This window comes from Acartia tonsa, chromosome 7 (assembly GCF_053477335.1).
Source record: "Acartia tonsa isolate MP-2025a chromosome 7, ASM5347733v1, whole genome shotgun sequence".
NCBI lineage: Eukaryota > Metazoa > Arthropoda > Copepoda > Calanoida > Acartiidae > Acartia > Acartia tonsa.
Window position 1 is genome coordinate 28,371,108 of NC_137266.1, and position 25,250 is coordinate 28,396,357.

The 25,250-nt window shown below is 32.7% G+C and overlaps 1 protein-coding gene across 3 annotated transcripts in view; it reads left to right on the forward strand.

The window, feature by feature from the left end:
• Positions 1–10,958: 10,958 nt before the first annotated feature.
• The window catches only part of UGP (UDP-glucose pyrophosphorylase), a 31,435-nt gene continuing 17,143 nt past the window's right edge, over positions 10,959–25,250 (forward strand). The window contains exons 1-2 of one of the 3 annotated variants that reach the window (XM_080168111.1): positions 10,959–11,100; positions 13,781–13,950. In XM_080168111.1, the coding sequence (XP_080024237.1) occupies positions 11,085–11,100; positions 13,781–13,950 (186 nt within the window). In that variant the 5' untranslated portion in view covers positions 10,959–11,084. Of the gene's footprint in view, positions 11,101–13,780; positions 13,951–22,572; positions 22,635–25,250 lie in introns of those variants that run through there. The other 2 variants (XM_080168114.1, XM_080168113.1) reach the window with 2 other exon arrangements.

A 25,250-nucleotide genomic window follows, 5' to 3' on the forward strand; every position in this document is an offset into this window, starting at 1 on the left:
TGATTCTTCTCAAATGTAGATCATAGCAAAGTTTTTTTCCCTACCTACTTTTTAAAAAAGAAAATCCATTTAAGATCTAAAAAAACTACTTTACCTTCCACAGGTTTCTTCTCTTTTGTAAGAATCATTTTTCTATTCATTGAACTACACAAAATTATAAAATTTTTGTTTAAATTGTTTAAACTTCATGTTTTCTTTTGGTGAAATGTATCCCAACGAGTTTATCATTATTTTGTACCATTACTTAGATATTATAGGTTTTTAATATTATAAATTCAAAGGAAATTAATCAGGGAAATAAAAGCAGAACTTTTATCAAATAAATAATAACTTATTCCTTTTTACTTTATTAGTCGATTTTGTTCTACTTTTTATTTAAGATTGTTTTTCTTTTGAATTAAGAATATTTATTTGTTAAAGCTTAACTTTAAACTTTCGTTAGTTGATTCTGGGTTATTTGATTTTGTAAGTGTTTTAAAGTCCTTCAAATAATATTAATATTGTATGTGTTAATCTGTTCAATGTTTTAATTGATTTTAAACCTTAAGACCTCTTTCCACCGTTTGATGCTTTAGCCTTATAGACGTTCTTTAGGTACTTGATTGATGATTCAAGATAATCAATCCTTTCATCTTTGGCCTTCACATCACTTTCTAGTTTTCCCTTGAGATACTTGACAGTTGCCTCTAGGGATTCAATGCTTTCTTTCTTGGCCTTGACCTCAGCCTCTAGTGTATCAATCTTCTCCTCCTTCTTCTCAATCATGGCTTGATATGTCTTGACTTTCTCCTGCTCCACAACATAGATTCTTTCTGTTAGATCAATCTTAGCTAAAGCTTCTGCCATAGTTAATTCTTGCCTTTCATTACAATTTCTTTCCACTTCTGTTTCTGTTGTGTCTTCTTTGTCGGCAGAATCAGCGACGCTTGGCAATTCCTCAAAATCATCAACAACAGGATCTTCTGTATCATAGGCCTCTTCAATATCCATTTCACGGACTTGACGGCTCACTTCTTCGTCTTCCTCCTGCTCGTAGTTGATAATTCTGATCTCCAGGTTCTCATCACTGGTCCAGCTGCCCTCATCATCGTCCTCATGATTAACAACAACAAAATCCTCCTCATCTTCATTAGACCATGTAGGTACAGGGTCAGCTCTCTTCTGAAGATAGTCAATAGCTGCCAGCAAGCCTTCTCTTTCATTGAATCGCCTCAGAGGACCATTTCTCTTGTAAATTTGCCAGGATCTCCAGCCTGGTAGCTTCTGCTCTGACATGTGGAGTCGGCGCTGTCCCCTCATGCTGGGATCTGCTTGCATTGTTCCCCTGTCAACCAGTAATTGCCTCATGAAGGTGTTTCTTGGATATCCAGGAGTAATTGCTAGGGTTGGAGGGATTACAACTCTAGTTTCCACACTTGGCCTACTATTATTGGATCTGCTCTGGTATTTAAATGCTGTATCCAAAACTTTGTTAATTAAATTAACAATATTGCGCAAGCCTTCGTAGCTAGGATGAAGTCCCAGATGCAATCCAAGTTGGTATTCTGCCCACATGCTTGGTCTAGTCCTGAGAGTCTTGTCAGTCTCAGAGACTTGAGACATCATTGCTCTGTGTATGTTTACTCTAGGACGCCCAAGCGCCTCGTTACAACGATGTGCTTCGCGGTTGTACAACGCAATTATACCCCAAACAACTTCATGTTGTGGTGGAAAATAACAGGTGCCAAAACACACTTTATTCCACCTTTGTGCCTTTGCCGTGTCTACTATTTGTCTCATATAATCTTTGATGAGATTGATGTCGCATCCTCCAATGAATTTTTGAAAGAAAATTATTAGCAGATTTTTGGGAATATTCTGATCCTTTATGGTGGCGATGGTTGCGTCTACCATCTCCTTCAAGTTCTTGTCGATTATTTTGATATATGTGTAAAGCAAACTTTACGCTTGAATTTTTAAATTAAAACAAGATAAAAATACAATATTCCGGCAACAATATTTTACTGTTTTCTGCACTAATTCTACAATATTCACTGTACAAAATAATTTTGAAATATGTGTATTACTACGAATACGCTTGAAATTACTTTCAAAGGGGGGGGTTTTTAATGCAACCATCTCGTAATCAGTGAGCAAATGACACTTAGAATTCGAATTTCGATCTGAACTTTTGCATGAGTAATCCTTGGTAGGTCTATTTTCCCTAAATCGAACAAAAAGTTGGAAAAGTAACGGCTAGCAGCTCAGCCGTTCAGCCGTTTTTTTGCCTATTTTCAGGGTAAATCCATCATCAATTACGTAGGAATCGACTTTTTAAAACATATTTTTGGTTTAATTCATGTTAAATGATAGCAATAACCAATTTTAAAACTTCTAGTACCAACAGCTACCGTCTAGAACCGTTTGATAGCGTTTTGGAGTAGAAAAGAGTATTATGTTGAGAGAGGTTTCGTGACTAATTTGCAGTATAAATATCAAGAAAATGGCAAAATAGCTGAGCCGCCAGCCGTTAGCCGTTACTTTTCCAACTTTTTGTTCGATTTAGGGAAAATAGACCTACCAAGGATTACTCATGCAAAATTATAGATGGAAATTCGAATTCTAAGTGCCATTTGCTCACTGATTACGAGATGGTTGCATTAAAAACCCCCCCCTTAACGCAAAATCAATTAAATTTCTATAATTTGAGTATAATTATTTGAAGAAAGTTCTCACATTGGTCCGGTCACTCTTTAAATGCGCTTTGAATGCCGTGATTTGTTATACACGCGTATTTCTTGCTATGTTGCCAAATCTGGTGTGGCGCTCGATACCATAAAGTTTGACTTTCACTGTGGGGCGGCATGTAAATTTTTGTTGATTTTTCGGATTTTTGTCGGGTCATTCTGGTTTTTTAGTGTAAATTTTCGTATTTTTGTTTGGTTTTCATCATTTTTGTTTGTTTTTGGGTATTTTTCATTATTTTTGCTTGTTTTTGGGTGTTTTTCATTATTTTTGCTTGTTTTTGGGTGTTTTTGTGATTTTTCTTATACTATATATTATTTTAATATACTTTACTACAATATTTATGATATTCTTGGTATGTGTGTACTATTTGTACAGTGTTTTTGGTATATTTGGAGGTCTTTTCGCCTCTATCTGACCAGATCCAGAGTCTCCATCCTCATTTCTCCATCTTCTAGCACTTCTAAGAGTGGTTGTTTGTTTACACCACGTTTGGTAAGGATGTCAGCGAGCATGTTGTCCCCTGTCACCCATCTGATCTCTGATACAGTTTCATTTTGTATCATTTGTTTGATTACAGCAATATCCCCTCTTAGAATGCGTTCTCCAACTTCAGATTCTGAGTATACCGAAACTTTTGCAGAATAGTTATCTGTAATGGCTTTCACTTTGAGATCTACTTTGCCATCATAAAGCTCCCTTAAAAGTAATTTGAGTCCTACTGCCGCGTCAAGACCGTTGTATAGAGCTTGTGTCTCCGCCCCTAGAGTGCTGTGAACCCTTCTCTTTAGCTTATTGCTTCTCCATTCTAGGGGTGCTACCTTACCTGACTGTAGGTTGACAATAAACACAATGTAGCCTCCACAGCTATCCGTATTGTCATTCAGATTCCTAAATGCCGCATCTGTGTAAACTATTATCTCACACTTATTGAGATCTGACAGATTGGAAATCATCACTGACACTTCCTCCCTTTTCAGTCTTGCCGCTACATTTTTGGCTTTGATGAGATCTTCAACCTTTCCTCCCTTAAATTTTGTTGACAGATCTATCATCTCGAAGCACAAGTCTGGTCTTGTTGATCTAGTTGTCCAGTTGACAATGCCGGTTATCTGTCTCAGAAGCGTCAGTTCCTCCTGGTTCATATCTCGTGTTCTGTCCTTCATCTGTTTGACATCTATTGGTGGAATCACTACATTTCTAACATATTTGTTCTGATCTAATCTGATTCCCTGCTTGTCCTGTTTTAGATAGAATCCAGTATACATGAACTCTCTGCTTTCTGATTTGCCTACCTTGAAGCATCCTAACAATTGTGGCAAAACAACAGTGTTAAAATAGCGATTTCCAGCATGTAGGAAATCATCCACATGCAATGCCACAATTCCAACTAGTTTACCATCCTTAATCAGGTAAAAGAGTCCAGCATCATACTTGCTCACTTGAAAGTCCAGCTCTTTCAGCTTGCCTAGCACTCTTAAATACCATTTTCTGCTGGCGTCCTTCAACCCATACAAGCACTTCTTTAGAAGCCATAACCATCCTGCTTGATTTGCTTCGCTCGGAGGTTTCACGTAAACTTCTCTGTCCATCTCTGATCCCTGAAGAAAAGCACTTGAAATATCAGTAGTACAAATGTCCCATCCCTCTGTTGCAGCAATTGCTAAGAGTAGTCTCATGGAATGTTTTTGTACAGTGGGGCTGTCTGTAGGAAAAGTTGCATCTTCCTGAAACCCTCTGGCTGTCAGTCTGGCTCTTTTCTCCGTCCCCTTATCTGTTAATACCCAGGTAGTTGTTATCCTATCCTGTCCTTCATCCTTGACCACCTCATACGTATCAAAGGCTATCAGTTTGTTTAGTTCTTCATGCTTGGCAGCTAGACATTCTGGTGTGTTGCTTTGTTCTCTGGGAACTAAAACCGCTAGTATTTCTTCTGTAACTAACTTGGCAATTTGGTCTTCTTCTCTTTCGTGCCAAATTTTTCTCGGATCATTCTTCTTGACTCCTACAATCTTTCCTGCATCTAATCTTACAATCAACAGGATTTCATCTTCTTCTTCCTCTATCTGGTCAGTTTCGTCCTTTTCATAACGAACTTCTCTCCTTGACATTTCATCGTGAAAAACATTCCCATTGTCAAGTTGAATGTTGTACCATCCGCTATGCTTTCCTCCTACCTTGCCTCCATGTCCGAGAACTGTGCCCTTTTCCCATTTACCATTCTCCATGATTTCTATCCTGTCATATCTCTTAAGTATGTCTGCTGCATTCCTGATAGTTCCATCTTCATTGAGTTCTGGGAGCGGTTTCTGATTTAATTTCTTTCTCTTCCGTCCTTTTCTCTCCGCTTCCATTCTTGCCTCATTTTCAGTTTCTCCTTGTCTGTCTTCTCCTTCTTCTTGCTCCGTTTCAGCTTCTCCTTGTTCTATTGAAGGAGTTTCTCTGTCAATACTATCTGTTTGATATGGAATGGGTATTAACAACTCTCCATCTTGTTCTGTTGGAATTTCTAGATTTTCATTTGTCTCTGGTTGTTTGTCTTCCATTCTTAGTCTATACCAGTCTGGTTCATCTGTTGCTTGTGCTCTGCTTCTTGTAATCATTTTTGTCGGTTCATTTTCTTCATGTGCTCCTTTATGACCCTCCTGATCTGGTTTGTTGTCCTCCTCTGTTGCTTCTTTGGCTTTGATATCGTTAGATAGTCTTTCTCCTGCCTTGATGATTCTGTTTGCGCTTACCCTATAGTAAATGGATCCTATTCTGAGAAAGATCACCTTGCCATCTTGAAAAACAACTTTGGCTGGTCCTCTCCATGTATCTTCACCTTCTTTCTTAAAATACACTATATCCCCCCTCTCATAAATTGTGTCTGCAACCCTGATCTTGGCTTTCAAGGCTCTCTTTATCCTCTCACACCTTTCAGCTTTGGTGTACTCCACTCTCGCTGCATGTATGGCATTTAGTGTGTCAACAAGAGTCTTACTCTTTTTGGGTTCTTCCCATGTTGGGGGTGGGTCTTCTAGTATATTTGGAAGTTTTATTGATCTTCCAAAGACCAATTGGTATGGAGAGAATCCTCTAACACTGGACATTGAATTTACTGCTGTAATTGCCCAGGCTAGTGCCACCTCTAGGCTCATGTTCGGATAGTCTCTCTTGACTGCTTTCACTATGGTATCGGTTGTGTAATGATTTCTTTCAACTAAACCGTTCATCCACGGTGCATTTGCACCTGTGGATAGAAGTTCTACGTTAAGTTGACTTGCTACCTCTCTCATTTGTTCATTTTGAAATTCTGTTCCATTATCGGTTATGATTTTCTGCATTCTTCCAAAAACCGGTAGCCATTTGGTTGTTATTGCTTTTACTATTTCTTCTGGCTCTTTGCTTCTTATTACAGTAGCCACTTGGTATCTGGTGAACAAGTCAATCATGTACAGGATATAAATGTTCTTGTTTTTATCCCATACTTTCAGGTCCAATCCTACTACCTCTCCAAAGTCACTAGCTAATGGTGGTGCCACTGCTGGCCTATCTGGAGTCTTTCTTCTTAAGATACAAGCTTCACAACCTTCCATTATTTCGTCTATCATCTTTGAGAATTTCTCCTGCCACTTGCCTGCTTCTTTCAAAATTGTTACAAATTGATGTTTTGAACGGTGACCGAATTGACGGTGTATCTTTGTAAGCGCTTTCCTTTGCGTTTCCTCATTATTCTCATCAAGCTCAGTGATACATACTTCCTCTAATTCTTCGTTGTTGTCTAGTAGATCAATCACATAGTGCCCTGCACTTGTTGTTGTTAGAATTAGGGGTTTTCCGTTCATTGATGCCTTATCATTTTTCATATCGAGCACAATACCCAACTTTTTCATTTCACTTTTTGACAAAAGAAGTGGAATATCTGAAGATATGACATCAAGTTCAATTGATTTCTCTTCTCCACCTATTTTTGTTGGTATGATATATTTGCCTTTAGACTTAAGTTTCCCCTGATTGCCAAACATGAAATGTCGATTGCTTTTAAACGGTCCTTTCACTTTTCGTCTTTGTTCATTTGTGATCGCCCCTAAGTAAATTTGCAACCACTTTTCACCTGCAATACTTGCTGTGGCACATGTATCAAGTGCTGCTTTGTTCAATGCTTCGATTGTGAATGCACTTAAATCCTCTTGTTTTTCTGCACAATAGATTGAACAATATACTGAACTTTCTTTGCCCTGTTCTTGATCTGAGTCGGACAGTTCTATGAGTATTTCTTGCTCTTCTTGTGTTTCTTTGTCAACAAGCAATGCAGTCTGCAGCTTTTTACTGTTTCTTTTTCTTATATTTTCAATGGTGTCGGGGCATTCTTTTATTAGATGCGTTTCGGACTTGCAACTTAGACATTTCATCGGTTTTCCATCAGCTCCAAGTGGATTTCTTGGTTTTAGTCTAATAAAATGTTTGTCTTTGTTGTAATTTGTCCCATTGAAGCTTCTATTGCCATTATTTCTGTTTTGGTATCGGTTTCTGTTGTTTTGGTATCGTTGATTATAGTTTGGCGGCGGTTTCCAACCTCTATTGAGATATATCTCGTCATTCTTCTGAATGTCGTCTTCTGCATTTACGGGTTCTTTTTGTGTAAGGAAAATTTCTTCTTTTGGAGTATTTGAAGCCATATCGTTTTTTTCCTAAAATATCCCGCATTTTTTGCTTCACTGTTTCATATCTTTTGCCGTCGCCATTTGTAACATCCGCTACCGATCTTATAAGCATAAATTCGTGAGACGTAAGATCAGCTGTTATCATCAAATCTAAGGCCATACACATATCAAACAATTCTCCATCTGGCACTATTTTTAATTGTTTTCCTTTTGTAAACAATTTATCATGTTCTAAAATGTAGTCGTTTAGGCTTTGCCCTTTCTTTCGTTGTATGTATTTGATTTTTGCGTACGTGTCGTAGACATCTTTTTCGGCATCAACGTAAAATCTGGTTTTTAAAAACTCTACTACTTTGGTCACTCCCCCCTCATCATCAATAAGTTCGTCTGGGGGGCAGTGTTTAAAAATATCTTCTCGCAACGAATTACCATACGTTTTTGAGGATAACGGAATTTCTTGGCATAAAATATACCCTTGTTCGCTTTTTGGAATATTTGTGGTCTTGCTCCACGCTGTGACACAACGTGTCCACAAGTTAAAGTCGGAATAATCGTCGATATTTGGTACTGGAACCATTTTACCATATCCATACCATTGTTGTTTCATTTTCTCACCTTTTTCCTCTTCCTTCTCATTTTTATCATCTTCTTTCTGACTCATTTTTGACTCAGGGCTTTTTATAATCTTAATTTTAGTGACACACTGGTCCTAACCCCGCCTGGTTTTCTCTGCTATACCGCCGTTTGACCCGCCGATCAGTTTTGGTATCGTTAGCGCCCTCTTATTTATATACTTCTCTGTACCTAAACGCCGTAGGTAAGTTGTTTTTAGATCCCACCGGATGGACTGACTTTTTCACTTCAAGAGCATAGAGTGAGATGTGTTTATTTTGTTCTGTTTAATAGAGGTCCGTGATCTTTTATGACTGTGCTACCATTGTAAAAATTACCTATACGTGGTAGCGCAGTGATAACTATCGCCAGGCCAATACTTTAACTAGGACAAGCATGTGCACATCTCTCTCTGAAACAATCAAAGGTCTTGGTATCGTTTTATATTGAATAATAGATTAAGCCCTGAATCAGTTTATATCTGTAAAAATATACATCTTAAATGTTTACTATAATGAATAACACATATGTACAATCAGCATAAGAATGTATTTGGTATCGTTATAACTATAAACAGCTTGGTATCGTTTTTATACAACAGGATGAATTTGCACATAGCCATCCAGCTCGTCCGCTCCTCACTGGCTGTCTTGGTATCGTTCTAGTAATCACCCTTGGTATCGTTGTTACCTTAAATAGGCATACAGTTAATTCTTCACAGTATTCTTGTAGATTAACTCATTTTCCTCAGAGTACCTAGGCGATTCAGTCATTTTAATCATTTAATGTTTGTGATTTGTGACTAAGAAAAAGATTTTAGAAGTAGTTATAAGACCATAGATGTAAATCTAATCATTACATGCTAAAAACCAACTAAAATCGCTAGATAACCCCTTCACTTTCCCCTAATTTTTTATCGTTTTGTAAAAGCAATTTATTTTAATAAAGGATAACTACAATTAGGCATATCATAATTAATTTCATTTGTTATATGTAGAGCACAATATTAAAGATTTAAGCATCGTAAAATTGTTATAAGTCAATAGTTTTTAAAGTTTTTGATTATATACATGTTATTTATTTATTTAACATGCGTTTTTTTTTATAAGTAATAGGTATAGGTTTTTCAAAAATTCAAATTTAATTTTTTATATTCCAAATTGTTTACTAACCTAGGTACCTACTCATTTTTATTGACTGAAAGATTTATTAATTTAACATTTAATAATAAACAATACCTAAACAAAAATATTTTTTTTATTTTAGTTTGTTATTTTTTCTTCACAATTTATAAATGTTTTTCATATTTTGTTCAAGTATTTTGTACCTTGTAGATTTCTCATTTTGCATACCTACACTCTTAATCAATTGACGACACAAAGTACTCTTTATGCAAAAGTACTTTGATTTGCACGTTTTCAATAGAATTTCGAATAGGTAATAAGAGCTTGTAAAAAGAAAGACTGAATATTTTTCTTGAAAATTAAGTTGAACAGTCTAGAATCACCCAAGATTTACTTTAAGACTATTTTAACTTTTAACTCATAAAAGAAATGGACAATTCATTAAAAAACAATTAAAAAGAACACACGTGATAATAGTAATGTTTTCAGATATTTTTAGAATTTTTAACTCGCGCGTTTTTTTTTATGCAATCAATACAGAAAGAAAGTCCGAAAATTCTTGAAATATTAAAGGCCATATTTTAAATGTGTATTTAGGGTAATATTAGGTATAAAACAATGTAAAGACTTAAATTAAGGAAACTTGTAAAGCTATTTTATTCTAGCTTCTGTCAAAACAACCCTCTGAAAAAAACTGCTTGAGTCATAAAGCTATTTAAAAATCGTATAAAGAACTCCGTAAATATCGAAGAACTTTAATGAAAGCTTATAGGCATGATAAAAGTTAAAACTTAAAATGCCCTTAGAGACAGAAATTGACGCTTTCATTTTCACTAAGTCTAGCCTCGCCTCCTACAAGTATTTATGCGTTTCAGCTAATTAGAATAAAATAGAGAGAATATTTTGTATGTGTTGCTTTTTTAGTTATTCCTACTCTAAGAGGGTCACTAAGTGAGGCAAAATTATTTTTGTGAAAAATCCTCCAAAATCGCATAAAAAATCTACAAAAATTAAATAAAAGCATAAAAGGGTTAGGTATTAACATAAAATTTTGTTTAATTTTTAAAGATTTTTATGTGATTTTGGAGAATTTTTTACACTTAGCGACCCTAATTTTTTTAAAGAATCCACCTCTGATCTAAAAAACATTGATTGTACCTTGTCAAATTCAGACAGATAAGAACATTAACAATTTAGAATGAAGTTAGAGAGGCATCTTCCCTCTTATTGTAGGGATAACTGAAAAAAGCAACTCTAACTTTTTTTTTAAGAATTCACCTTAGGTTAGAAATATGCTGCTTATGAATCTGGCTGAATTGTTAGAAATCATACGGTACCCAAAAGATGTAGACTTGACTTTCTCTAAATTAAAGGGACAGTCAAGTTGTTAAAAATTTATGAATTTAAAAAGAACCAACTTATATTTCAAAAAAGGACACACATGAAATGTATTAGGTATGATTCTATGAAGTAGGATGTTTTTGGTCTGTTCTTTAAGATCTCGCTAACCTCTAATCCGATTAAGATATCTATTTCAGGGAAACTTTAGATATATTTTCGTGATGATTTAAGGCTATTTCATTTTCAACCTAAAGATTGGGGATAGTTTTCTGGTATTTTTGCACATTTTACATTTTAAGTTTAATTTCAGATTTTTAAATTCTGCAGTAGCCCTTTAAATATTTACGTTCCTTTACATACTCTTTACTTTTAAGCAAAAATGCTAAATAGCAAAAATAAATACTCTGAACTCATTACCTACCTAATTTATTTATTAGACCTTAAACCTTTAAAATTTTGAGTAACACCTCTATTTTAATTTTAAATGTTCCCACTATTGACGTGACTTTTTTATTTTTCAGATTTTATTATGCTATTCTAGTCAAATTGAAAACTTTGGAGATTTTATTTCTCATTGTATCTCGTAACTGTGATATTGTATTTGTGTGTTGTCTGTTTTTGATAGTTTAGTTTTACAATGGCTGAGCAACAAGGTGAGTTCTTTCCTCATCTTTCTATGTATATTGATAAAGACGAAGCTTTTTTATAATTTTAAAATGCCGTCTGTCGATTACGTGATTTTCTTAACGACTTTCTAAGAGTGACGGCTGCTTAAAAAAATTCCCTATACCGATGATCATCTACTGTATAATTTTCTTATTCCGTCAGTCTTTCGGTAATGTCCAGGCGGCAATTTAAGTGATGTTGGAAATATATGATTTTCTAAGATGCTCTTATAAGTTTGTCAGTTTTGATTGTCTGTAATGCTATAGATGACATATAATAAAATATTTATAGGTGAAATATGTTTTTTTTATTCTGCTAGGTAATTAAGACAGAAAGGTGGTTTTTTTTCTGAAAACTTTATGTACCAATGCACGTCTGCTCTATTAATCACATTTTCATTCGGTCTATCGGTACTACTCTTAAATACAATTTTCTATTCTGCTTTTAAAGATAGACAATTGAAATTGTGTGTAAAGATTCGTAAATACCATAGATAATCGTTTCTTGCTGTCCGTCTGTCGGTTACGATCTCCATTTTTCTCTTTGCTTTGCTATTCTTACTTTTACAATTAAGAGCCTTGTTTCTTATTGATGTTGTCTTCCTTAATATATTTTTCATGTGAATAGGGATGAGTTACAACTGTGATAGAAAAATGTTAATATTTACCTAAACTTCAAGTATTTATAGGTTATTTGTCAGTTATTCTTATTAAGACTAGATATTACATTATTTAACACATCGTATTATATACAGCTTTCCGCGAATAGTAAAATAAAAAAAATAGAGATTAAACCCAATTTGATGGCCCCGAATAGGCGAAGGCCCCTGGCCCAGGCCAAAAAACTGGTATATATATTATATTATATATATATATATGTATACATGTATGATTTGTTTTATTATTCCTAGAAAAAATTGTCTATTACATGGTTTCTCAGTATGTCTAAGCCAGTGGATATTAATCGATTTCTAAGCCATACTGAAAATGTTGTTACCACTCTAAATTAATCTAGAATCCACTTCTAAGAACCAACCTTTCTACTCAGAGTTGATTATACATTTAATATATTCACGTTTTTATGACTATTGTCATCCTTGTTGTATATTGAATGGCACCATAAACTAAACACCTTATTGCTAAAGAATTTCAATGTCATTTAATTTGCTTACACATGTTAATTCTAATTAAAACAAATATTTTTAGCATTATTAAAAATATTATTTTTTTTGTGCATTAATGTACAATTTAGCCATTTTGACGAAGAAGATTTTAATAATAATAATAATATTTATTTCGGATTTTGGAATAGTACAATATTGCATGAAGATTAAAATAGTCCACTGACTATATGGATTGACCAAAAACATATGATGTTGTTAGTCCATCCATTTTACATTTAACTAGTTACAATATTTATTAATGAATACCTAATCATTAGACGAGAGATTAATTCCAATGCTATTGACTTACCAAAATCCTACAGATGATGTCATGGGAGAGCTTATTATAGTAAAGCTCCCCCAATCACGTATGCGATTGTGGCCGGTTAAGGCCGACATGCCGTATATGTTCGTCCCCTCGATTACCGTCCTTATCCTGAACCAGTTCATTGTAGCTGATCCAAGCATCAAAGGGCAATACGAGTTCCGACGGCTGATCTTTAGGCTGGTTTGGGGTGGGTGGGCGGGGGGATTTGGGTAAGAACGCCAGCAAAACGAAAATCAATTAAGAATTAAGAATTGTCCGGCTGATTTACCGGCACCACCATTTAGTTATGGTGTGTCGGTCCATCAACCGACTAAGATTGCTTACTAATGACGGACAAAGAAAATTTAAAATTGAGTTGGATTCAGAAAAATCTTTAGAATAAAGCTAGAGTTAAGTTTAAAGAAAATAATTAAATATGCTTCTAAGGTCAAATCTACTGAAATGCTTATATGCCATGATTAAAAACGGACATAAATATGTAAAATACTCCTATAATATAATTAAAAAGTGCGTTTTACTAAAGTTGGATACGATAGTTAATATAAGTGTGTAACAAGAGGTTCCCAGGATTTTTCCTCTTATCACACAATTAAAATATATTCTTAGAACTTTTTACCATGTAGTTTTCCAAATATATCAATTCTTATATGCCTAGTCTATATTGACATTTTATGTTTTCATACATTTTGAAATTCTAATATACTCATTTTGCTTTAAAGTGGAATTTTTTATTAATTACTTATTCAAGAAAAAACATTAGAAGTCGAGCTTTTATCCATAAGCTATGAAAATATGATGCCTAATATAAATTGTTTTTTTCATAATTCATAATATATAAAACTCCAAGCGCTAAAGAAATGTTTTTGTTTTGAATTCTTCACTGTATAAATTCTAGTACCTACCTTACTTATGCATTCTTTAAAGATTAATGATATATATTAATGCATAATTGAAGGATGATTTTATTGATCGAAAGAGAGGGAACATTTCATACTACCTATCTTTTTTTTTATACATAATTGCAATATCAAATAGTTTAGGTACCCATGTTTTTATATAAGTAGGAAAATATTGTACATTTTAATATCATGGTAAATTATCTAGGTAGTTTTCATCTAGATTTAAGTGTCTTTATTTGAACATAAAAATTATTTCTAATTTACCTTTTTACTTTCAGGTACACCAAAGATGGAGGGCACCCCACCCCCAACAGCTCCCCAGAGGGGTGATGTTGCCCCTGGAAGTGTTGTAAAGGAAGCAGTGCCCCAGTCTCCCCAGACAACCCCAATCATGCCGGGGATGGGCAACAAGGGCACACAAGTCACCCCTACAAGCCCAAGAGGCAGGGTAAGTTAGTTATTATAGTAGAGCAGCTAATTTTCAACGTAAGTAGGTATATTCGTACATTTTTTCTTCATAGCGAGTTTTAAAGATTGTTATATCCTTGTTTTTTTTAGTTCATTTACAAACTAGCGGCTTCGCCTCTAGCATCTAGGGGTTTTGCCCCAAGAGGTAATAAAAAAAAAGATTTAAGTACCTCTGGTACTGCCACCACAGGACCCTTAGGTATATTCCCTGAAGAGTAGAATCCAATCGGTTCAGTGGTTACCAAGATCTTAAGGGACAGACGGACAGTCAGACATCAAGCTACTTTGTATTATAGATATTGATCCGTAAATTGTCCATATCTTAGTAAGTTTACCCTCCACTTTAAATTTGATTTTGGAAAAGTAAAATAAGTTTAGGGTGATGCTATTTTTATACATACATGTACCAAAAGACATACTTCCTGTTACTTTATAATGGTAGTTATGCGATAACTCCAGAAATAAATAGCTAAAATGTTTACTTTTTTAAATACCTTATGTAATGTTTGGGGAAGGTAATAAGGTTTCTCAAAATAAAATTGTAAAATACTTAGGTAGGTAATATACAAATACATTTAACTAAAGATATCCTTTGCAAAAAAGACAGATTGTTTTGGTTTTTAGAAAAGTTTAAATCCTTTGATTAAGCTGTGTAATAGTAAGGTTTCAGTCTGTTTTTGGAAAAGGTTATGGGCTTGAGATAGAAAGACTTCAAAAATCTGCTTATTATTTTTTTCATGACTCCTTAGGTAGGTACTGTTGTTATGTAGATTTTAAAAAGACAGATTTTTAAGCTGAGCTTTTGAGGTACTAGCTCATGCTTTTATATATGAACAAGGATGACAACATCCATAAAAGCGAAGCACTGAAACGGTAGGACAAACGGACATTAACACTTGTATAGTGTTAGAACTTAATTATCATAATATAAATTTATAAGAGTCAAAGCAAAATTGTAAGTAAATTTGTTGTAAAACTGCTTGATACAGGATAATTTTTATGGACATACTTACATTTTTAGGGCTTGATTATAGAGTTGCTTCGCTTATTACATTATACTTTGTTGTCCCAGGAATCAATATACAAAAAATCAGATCAATCCGATGATTTGATCACATAAAAATTTGTTGTTAAATAAGTAAAAAAATCAACATGTTTAAAATGGACGTACGGGCATTTTGGTAATGATTATAGAGTTGCTACGCTTTCTAAATCGTACCTAACTACTAAAGGAATCACCATGCAAAATTTGAAATCGATAGGACAATTCTAACATGTCTAAATTAACGGAAAAAGCTATCCGTTACAGACGGACGGACGGACCGACCCTAATTATAGAAAAGCTTCGCTTTTAAAAATATTGGTAGCTGGTTATTAATGCGTTACTTGTAGACATTTTTCGCCTTATTTTATCAAATAATCAGTTAATTTGTTAAAACTTTAGACATAATTGTCCTTGGTTTTCTTTATCTGTATATCTAATAATCTATCCCCCGATTATGGTCAGAAAAATCTCGTTTTGCTCAGGCAGGCTGGGGACATTAGAATGTTTATTACACTAGTCCCCAAAGTTTTATAATACACTAGTCCCCAAAGTTTTATAATAGGTAACGTTTTCTTAAATGTCGAATCAACAAATTTGGGTACTTAATTTAATGTTGATTGGTTGGTTCATTAAGTTGAGTGTCCAAATGCTTCGACCAATAATTGTATTCTACTTAGGGGATAGTTTAAGTATAATCATTGTGGATGTAATGTACATCAATTTATTGGCCATTGTATTATCCCCTGCGTTTCACTTTACTTCGTTGCGACGCAGAGCAACTTTCCTTTCTCTCGTGTCTACATCAAGTCTACACGTGACAATTTTAGATATTTACACAATATTTTACGATAACTTCATCTAGGATTTTGTAACATCAGTGCAGGGGAGAAACAGGGATCTTCATGGCTAAGACAATGGCCGATAATTAGATTTACATCCCCCAATTATAATAGAAAAATTACTCCTTCAGTAGATTAAAATTAGTGGTTGAAACGTTTGAACACCCACCTGATTATCCAACCAATCAAAATTCACTAAATTCCCCAAAGCTGTTAAGTAAACGAATGAAAAAGCGAAAAAATGAATTGAAGAGAAAAAAAATAAAAGTAAAATCCTAGATAAAAAGACAAAAATTTTCACATGACTTTTTTCTCATCTGTTGCGTATTTTTAAACGCCTATTTTAGTTGCTAAGATGAAAAAGCCAAGTTTTTTTTTATCTTATATAAAATACTTAGTACCTAAGATTTTTTTGTCTGTTGCGTAAGATCTCGCTAACCGCAGAACCAATATGGTTTTCCTTTACAGTGGAGCTTCTTATTTATGGGTCCAGGAAAGTTTGTCATCTATTTTGAGGAAGGGTGTATATCCACCCTCGCAACTAAAATAACCCCCCCCCCCCATATTTTTTTACTTTTTCTTTTTAAAACTTAAACAAAAATGGGAGAGGGGAATACGACTTGCGCCCCCCCCCCCTCAAAAGAGGCTTCTAGAGGCGTAGCCGCTAGAATTATATATTCAATTATGACAGCGCTCTGTAATAATTGAAAAATAATTAAAAAGCAACATGACAAAATAAAACATCTTAGAAAATCTTATTGTACTCATTTGAAATGGGATTTTTATTTGATTTGTTACTAAGGAGTTCTATAAAGCACATTTGTTTCATTTTATAACTTAAAACTTGTCTTTCATAATATAACTTGTCGTGTCGTGTTGGATTATTTTTTTAGAAAATCTGATTTTATATCGTTCTATTTATATGAAGTTACATAAGTAACAAGGATGACAACATTCATAAAAGCGAAGCACTGCAACTGTGGAACAAACGGACATTAACACTTATATAGTGTCAGAACTGAATAATCAGAATATAAATGTATAAGAGTTGAAGCAAAATTGTAAGTGTAAATTTGATGAAAAACTGCTTTGGATAATGTTATGGACATACTTACATTTTTAGGACTTGATTTTAGAGTTGCTTCGCTTGAAACATTATACTTTGTTGTCCCAGGAATAAACATACCAAAAATCAGATCAATCGGATGATTAGATCACAAAAAAAATGTTGTTAAAAAGTAAAAAGATCAACATGTTTAAAATGGACGTACGGACATTATTATAGAGTTGCTACGCTTTCTAAATCGTACCTAACTACTAAAGGAATCACCATGCAAAGTTTAAAATCGATAGGACAATTCTAACATGCCTAAATTAACTAAAAAAGCTATCCGTTTGTGACGGACGTACGGACCTACCCTAATTATAGAAATGCTTCGATTGAAAAATAATTACCTACCCTAATACAAATATAATCATGGTAAAGTGAAATAACAAAATAGTAAAATAAAGAAATAAAGAAATAACAACATTTCAGTTGTTATATTTTTATGTTGTATGTAAGTTTAGGCCAAGATCTTTGCTTTTAAGAGTCTTCTTTAAATCTTTACGTTTTACATTTTTCCCATTGTCAAATATATTTTCTAATATTTATAATTTCATTTATTTCCATATTAATTTTGATATTCATATTATCATTGTCTATCTATCCAATGATCTACCTATTCATAATAATCCAACTATCTTTCTATATATATCAAATTTTGAATATCTTGATTCATTTATCGATGTATATGTATAATAATGAACATATCAATACTACATTTATAATTATCAATCTAATTGTCTTATATCTTTTAAAAAAACCTAGTACGTTCATTACACTAGAAAACTACTTATATAATTCACGCAAGTCAGTTGAAAACGTGAATTTAAAAAAAATCAGGAATGCAGGGATAAGTAAATTAGAGACCATAAATAATCTTTATGAAAAATTAATTTATATATCTCTTCAGACTAACAGAATTGTTGGTTTACGAGCATATTAGATAAATATACCTAGTATTTTTATGTTATTTTTAAAAGCGAAGCTTTTCTATAATTAGGGTCGGTCCGTCCGTACGTCCGTCCGTCCGTAACGGATATCTTTTTTCGTTAATTTAGGCTTGTTAGAATTGTCCTATCGATTTTAAACTTTGCATGGTGATTCCTTTAGTAGTAAGGTACGATTTAGAAAGCGTAGCAACTCTATAATCATTACCAAAATGTCCGTACGTCCATTTTAAACATGTTGATTTTTTTACTTTTTTTTAACAACAAATTTTTATGTGATCTAATCATCCGATTGATCTCATTTTTGGTATATTGATTCCTGGGACAACAAAGTACAATGTTATAAGCGAAGCAACTCTATAATCAAGTCATAAATATGTAAGTATGTCCATAAACATTATCCTGTATAAAGCAATTTTTCAACAAATTTACTTACAATTTTGCTTCAACTCTTATACATTTATATTCTGATTATTCAGTTCTGACACTATATAAGTGTTCATGTCCGTTTGTTCTACCGTTTCAGTGCTTCGCTTTTATGGATGTTGTCATCCTTGTTAGACTTATAGATTATGATGATAGGTTTGATTCATCTTCCATTGTACTATCCCTGTAATCGTGGTCCCAAGTCTGGAGAAAAAAAGACACGCATTTTATCCATAGAGTTGTCTTACAATATAACATATTAGAAAAATATTAGGAATAGTTCAATGATAGAACATAATTTGGTTTTCTATTAGAAATGCAGTTAATTAAAGTTTATTGCTTAACTTCAATTTACAAATGCAAAAAATATCGAATCAAGTGGTTGATTAGTAAATTATAATGATAAAACATCACTTATGTATTTATTTATTGATATTACTGAATCTTATTGTATAGTGTTATATATGCTGAATATTTTCAATGCATCATGGTATGAAATATTAAAACTTACAATATGTTTCAAAATACAATGCACCGAAATCATTCACTTTTAACTAAACCCTCAACAAGGGATATCTTATTTAGATGATAATAATATCTTTGTTTATCTACTCTGTTTTTAAATTCCCTGCACAATCGCTATTTTAATAAGCAATATATTTGGCGTCGTTGTACGCACACTTAGTCATCTTTTCGGGCATATAAAAATCTCGTCATACGAGTTTTGCTTACACACTTACAATTTTCTCTTTCTATCTTTACTTCCCTTTTTGGGTATGGGTGTTTTTATGGAACTGCTAAAAAGTTATGAAAAAATAGCTTTAAAAGTACGAGAAACCTACAAATAGAATGTATTACACTGATTTGATCTTAAAATCATATTGTTTAGTGGTAATAATTTGCGTTTGTTAGTAGGCCAAGACATTTCCCCTAATATTATTAAATATTAATTGATATTAAATACGTCTGACATTGCAGCAGTAGACATAATTTTAATATCCCTACTTATGATATTGTTTGGGCCAATCAGCTTAGGTGTTTTTACAAAAAAAATCTTAATTTTGCTAATTGGAAAAAATTTTAGTATTGAAAGAGCATAAATTTTGAAGTCTCAATAGTTTTTAAAGCCGTCTCTCTAATAGTAGTTGTTGGTAATAGTGGGCAAAAGTGAGTCGTACATTTTCGTGTGTTGTGTTCATTTTTTGGAAGATTTTTTAGTTGCTTAAAATTAGAAGATTTTTTGTATTATTAATATCATGTCGATTTGTTATAATATCATTATAATTGTTTTAAAATTTAGTTTTTATATTTGATATATTTTAGCATTTTACAGTATTGTATTTATTTCGTTACTAACTAAACTAAATTTTGATTTGATCACATGATAAAATGACGTTTTAAGTCTATAAGCCATTAAAGCAATCAAAAAAATACGCCACATACCAAAGAAGTTGATTTTTTGATGTTTTACTATATTATCTCTTTAACAGCAAATTGTACAGTTTCAAATTTGAAGGCAGCTTTCTATTGGTCCGGGTTAGGTTTTGAACCATTTTAGAGATCTTAACGAAACACTTTAGCTGTCACAATTGCAGCAACTGTATAATTAGGGTTCATACGTACGTCACTCCGTTCGTGTATGTTATGCCTGCGGGGCCTATACCTGATTTAAAGGGGGAGGGGGGGGGGGGGGGTAGTGCTCAAGAAGGTACTTTGTGTAATATCGCCGAATTTCACATAAATTGACTTTAAAATGGCCTTCAGACGTTTGTTTATAACGCCCTACTTATGCATATATTTGTTCGTGTTTATTTTTAAAATGATCAGTAATAATATACATTAAAATGAATAAATTAACAAGTTAGCGCATTCTTTAATATAAAAATAAATATCAAATGACTATTAAGTAAACATATATAATAAGCAAATGTTTGTTTTTTCTATTATTTACTTTTTATCATAATATAATTGGGTGGACTTATTTTATAAATGATATTTTATATATAAGTATATACTTGAAGCTTGTATTCACTTTTTTAATTTTGTCGTTAAAGGAACTCTTAAATTGGTTCTTTTGGTGGTTTTACTTTGCTACTTATTTTCGCATAAATATCATCACATATGCAAAAAAATCCCATATTCCTTCGTTTTATTTTCATTTTCTAATTTAAATCTTGTTTGCCTATTTGATATTGTGTCTTCATGTTTTGCGGAAGTGAATTCACACCACTTAAAATAACTAAATAGGTTTTCCAATAAAGTAAATACACCTTGAAGGATAAGACATGGAAAAAAATTATGTACAGCCTCAATTAAAGTAAGCATAATTATCCCTTCTTAAAAATATTGGTTGAAAAGTATGGGCACTTCTTGTTTGTAACAAAAACAATCAAAATTCAATAAGAATACTCTAAGTTTTGAGTCAACAAATAAGATAACATGTTTATATAACTATGGGTACCAGTGTTATTTATAATCTAATGTTCACTCTATCTCTGAAATATATAGAGCCACCCTAGTGTGATCTATGCAATACTTGTTAGTACAGTACAAGGACATTTTTTTAGCTGTAGGTACCTTCAATATTTTTTTAATTGGAAAAAAAATCCACTGCATTTTATGCTAATACAGGACCTAGTTAGAATGCTTCTACCTATAAACAGGTCTAATTAGCGGCGTGTATAGGGTTTTCCATGGGGTGTGTAATGTGTATTTCTTAAAGAGGTAAAAAAAGAGAAAGGCTGGTGGCCCTCAGGGTGAGGGGGGGGGGGGTGTTAACATTTATTAAAATTCTTAGCAAGAAGCTTATTAACAATAATTGGTTGTCTCGTGAATGTCCATAATTCATAGTATCTCAGATAGCTATCTTTCTTTAGTCCTTAGAAAAAATAAAGGTCTTCAACCATTGTTCCTATTAATAAGGTTATTTCCTCTCTTTGAATTAAAATTAAATGCCCAAATTTAGTATCATAGAGTAGCTGTGCTACTTTGAACAAAAGGGAAAGTTAACATTGATTATTGAGTTAGCAAAAATATAATAATATAGATATATATTTTTATACCTATTTAGTATTATACAAATAGTGATAAGTAGAACATAATAGATATTCATACTTTCATGTGGTCATAAATTTAATAGAATTTATATTTGAAAGGGAAACGAATAATTTGGTAGAATATTTTTTTAGTAGCACTAGCAAAGCTACTCTATAATTCAATTTATCTTTTCGCCCGTAACTCTTGAGGTAAATAAGATTTTTTATAAAATAAACTTTAACCCCTCCTCTCACCCCGCTGTAAAATAGTATAAAACCTTTCTAGGACTAATAAAAAGTTAGGTATCTTGAGAATTAGTGAACATTAAAAAAATTTTAGAACACAACTTATGGCCTTAGTAAATTACTAGCAGGTACGCCACTAGATTCATCTAGGGGCATTAGATGTTGGGGATCAACCCCTCCTCCCCATTTCCAATTTTATATTTTAAAAGAATGGTGGGGTATAGTACCTTTCGTGGCAAGGGACGATTCTTCGTATTTTTTAAGTAGGTTTTCTCCTATTTCTAGACCCTGCGGGGCCAATTGCCTAACCCTCTGGGGCAATCACATAACCCAATCTAACCTAATCTAAAATAACCTATAAAAAGCCATTTTAAAAATACGACGAATGGCCCCTTAAGGGGCGTTGCCACGAAAAGGACTATTCACGAAAGGTGGTCATTTTCAAGGGGAGATTTCTCTTGGGATGGTGGTGGTTTCCTCCCCAAAAACACTAATAAACCGTCAAAGAACTATTTATATGATGGTTGTAGGATTTATGACAACAAGCATTATTGCAAGATTTCTTGGCTCATTTCTGAAAATAGTTACTTAGGTATAAGTTATGGTATAACATTAAAAGTACACCAATTATACAGTTTTTCCTTATTCTTTACCTATCTATGTAAATGATTTTATTTAACTGTACTTTTTATAAATATTAAAATGTGGAAGTATTTAAATATTTAAACAAAAACAAACTACAGTTGTTTCATTTTCCTTAAATGTAGATGTTTTTTTCTTATCAGCTATACTGAAAAAAATCTATAGCATCGTGATTATAGAAATTTTTTCACGAATATTAAAATAAATATCATAAAATTAACACCTTTTTGGGACTAGCAAAACTGGTTTAATCTTAATATTCGCGGAAAGCTGTCTATAATACGGTATGATAAATAAAATATTTAAATTTTGATAATCAAATAAATCCAGAAAATCTTTGATAATGACCGCGGCAGCAGATAAAAAGTTTGGAAGAAGGGTAAGATCTAAATTTTTTTTAGAAAGGGAGAGGTCATTTTCTAGTAAATCCCGTAAAGGTGTGTGTTATAAGGCCTAAAAATAGTAGTAGAACGATAAGGTGCTCTATATATTTGTATTCCCTATTGAATAGAACAATAGGGAAATTTTTTTTTTTTTTTTGATAACCGTACCTGGAATATCTTTGAAAAATACGAAATTTCTATCAAACGCTTTGTTTGGCTCAAACTGACAAAAATTTAAAAAAAATATAATTATAATAATAATGTTTTCTATAGGTACAAGGTAAAGGTTAAGAACAATCTATACCATTAAACAAAGAAAGAAGCCATTCTTTACAGGTTGATTTATTATAATTATATTTTTTTTTATTTGTGTCAATTTGAGCCAAACAAAGCGTTTGATAGAAATTTCTTGATATTCCAGGTACGGTTATCAAAAAAAAAAAAAAAAATTTCTTCCCTATTGTTCTATTCAATAGGGAATACAAATATATAGAGCACCTTATCGTTCTACTACTATTTTTAGGCCTTATAACACACACCTTTACGGGATTTACTAGAAAATGACCTCCCTCTTATTTTCTTTTTGAAATAGGTAGATAGATGTACTATATATATTTAATCTTTTATGGAAGCTCTACATATGTCGATGGATAATATTATCTTGGAGGAATGATTTGACCCCACTATCCTATGTAAAGCCTTGAAATGAGATCTATAAAGTAGTAAAGTAATTTGCCTGTTGCTTTAGATCTAACTAACCACTGAACCGATCGGGATCTTTATTTTAGAGAACCTTCACATTCCAGGGGTGGTTTTAGGTAATTTTATTTTTCTATTTAAGTCTTGGGATGGATTTAGGTATTTTTTCTGCTCTTTTCTACCCTGTTAAATACAGAGCCCTAAAAGGTTAGTGTCGAAGCTGCTAGTGTGAATTATCAAGTAGTTTTCATATCATTCAATAAAGAATTATGTGAACATAAGTGCAATTAATTCGAAGGCTGCTAGATTTGACATTCAAAATTACATCTGTTTTATCAGCTGTTAATAAAAAATTAGTTTTAACTTTCTTAACCAGTATATTTTGTATAGAATGGGATGTGTATGGGTCTGTTTACCAAACCACTAGACCGTTTATGTATAATATTGTCTTATGACCTTTAAGCATATATTCTATCTTATACAATACAATACATACTTTTTTCATAACAATTAAAACTTATATTAGTCTATATTATAGAAATTATTATATTAAAGAGCTAATTTAATTTCGAATCCTTTTACCTCAATTAAGTATAAAGTTTACGTCATAGTTATTTTAAAGTGTGCCTAACAGTATACTTAAGAAATATAAGGGATATGCCATCTTTAAAAAGAATGGAGGGGGAGGGGTAGAATAATGATTTTCCAAAATAAATTTGAAAACCCGTCCCGTACAAATGAATTGGTCAGTGATAAAACTTTAAAGGATAAACCGACAAAAAGACCTATACTCAAATATTCTAAAGCAAAATTGTATCCTAATATCTTTAGTACAGGTTTTTCTTTTTGTCTGTTAAGATCTCAACCGATGTCATTATCTATTGTAGGAAAGCCTCATATTGGTTCCCAGATGGCTTTGAGCACATTTATTTTTCAAGTCTTGGGGTGGTTTTAGGATATCTTTCTGTCACTGCACCCTCCTATTGATGCTATGCTAGGGGCGAATTGGCTAGTATACAAGAACTTGGTATATCTCAAAATAATTGGTGAAATAATAATATTTTAAAATTGTTGCTTTTTGGACGAAACATTTTTTTGATGCCATATCCTTCCAGATTCCTGAATTTATTTATTATCTTTTTTATGACTTAATTGTAATGTGTCATTTTTATTTACTTATGGAAAATTTCTAGTTATACTTTTAATATATTTATTGAGAACATTTTTTTTTATCTTTTCCTTGCATTGATATTTTTCGTTAAAACAAGTATATTGTTTTGAAAGACTTGGATAGGAACTGGTATTCAAAAAATTAGTAAATAGCCCCCTGACAATTATAAAATAATATTGGGGGGGGGGGGGGGTTAAAACTTAACATTGATTTCACAACTCCTGAGCATGCCTTTGATTATCATAGTAATATGTTTTACGTAAAAAATAAACAAGGATGACAACATCAATAAGTAGCAAAGCTCAAAATTTATTGATAGACATCTGGAATTTTTTTTTGAGTATGTTAAAAAGACATAAATGGAATAAATCACGAAACCTTGTAAACATGTATATGTATAGGAGCCGAGAAAATCACGTTTCCCCCACTTTGTCTCTAACAGACGGACGGACGGACATTTCGAATTATAGAGTAGCTTCGCTACTAAAAATACAACAAACACATTTAATATAAAACAAACATAGTAAATTTTTTCTTTTTTGTTGATTCATTTTACGTTGGCAAAATTTCACTCGAATGATTTGTTATTATCTCAATGACTAGCTTTTATAGTGGCGCAAAGCTCCTACTTCATTTGTTAAAATGTTTTTTGTAATGCTTAATTTAAGCAGAGTAGCTACACTATAAGTCATGTGTGTCGGTCTGTTTGTCATTCTGTGCACATTAAAATTTTGAAAATAGA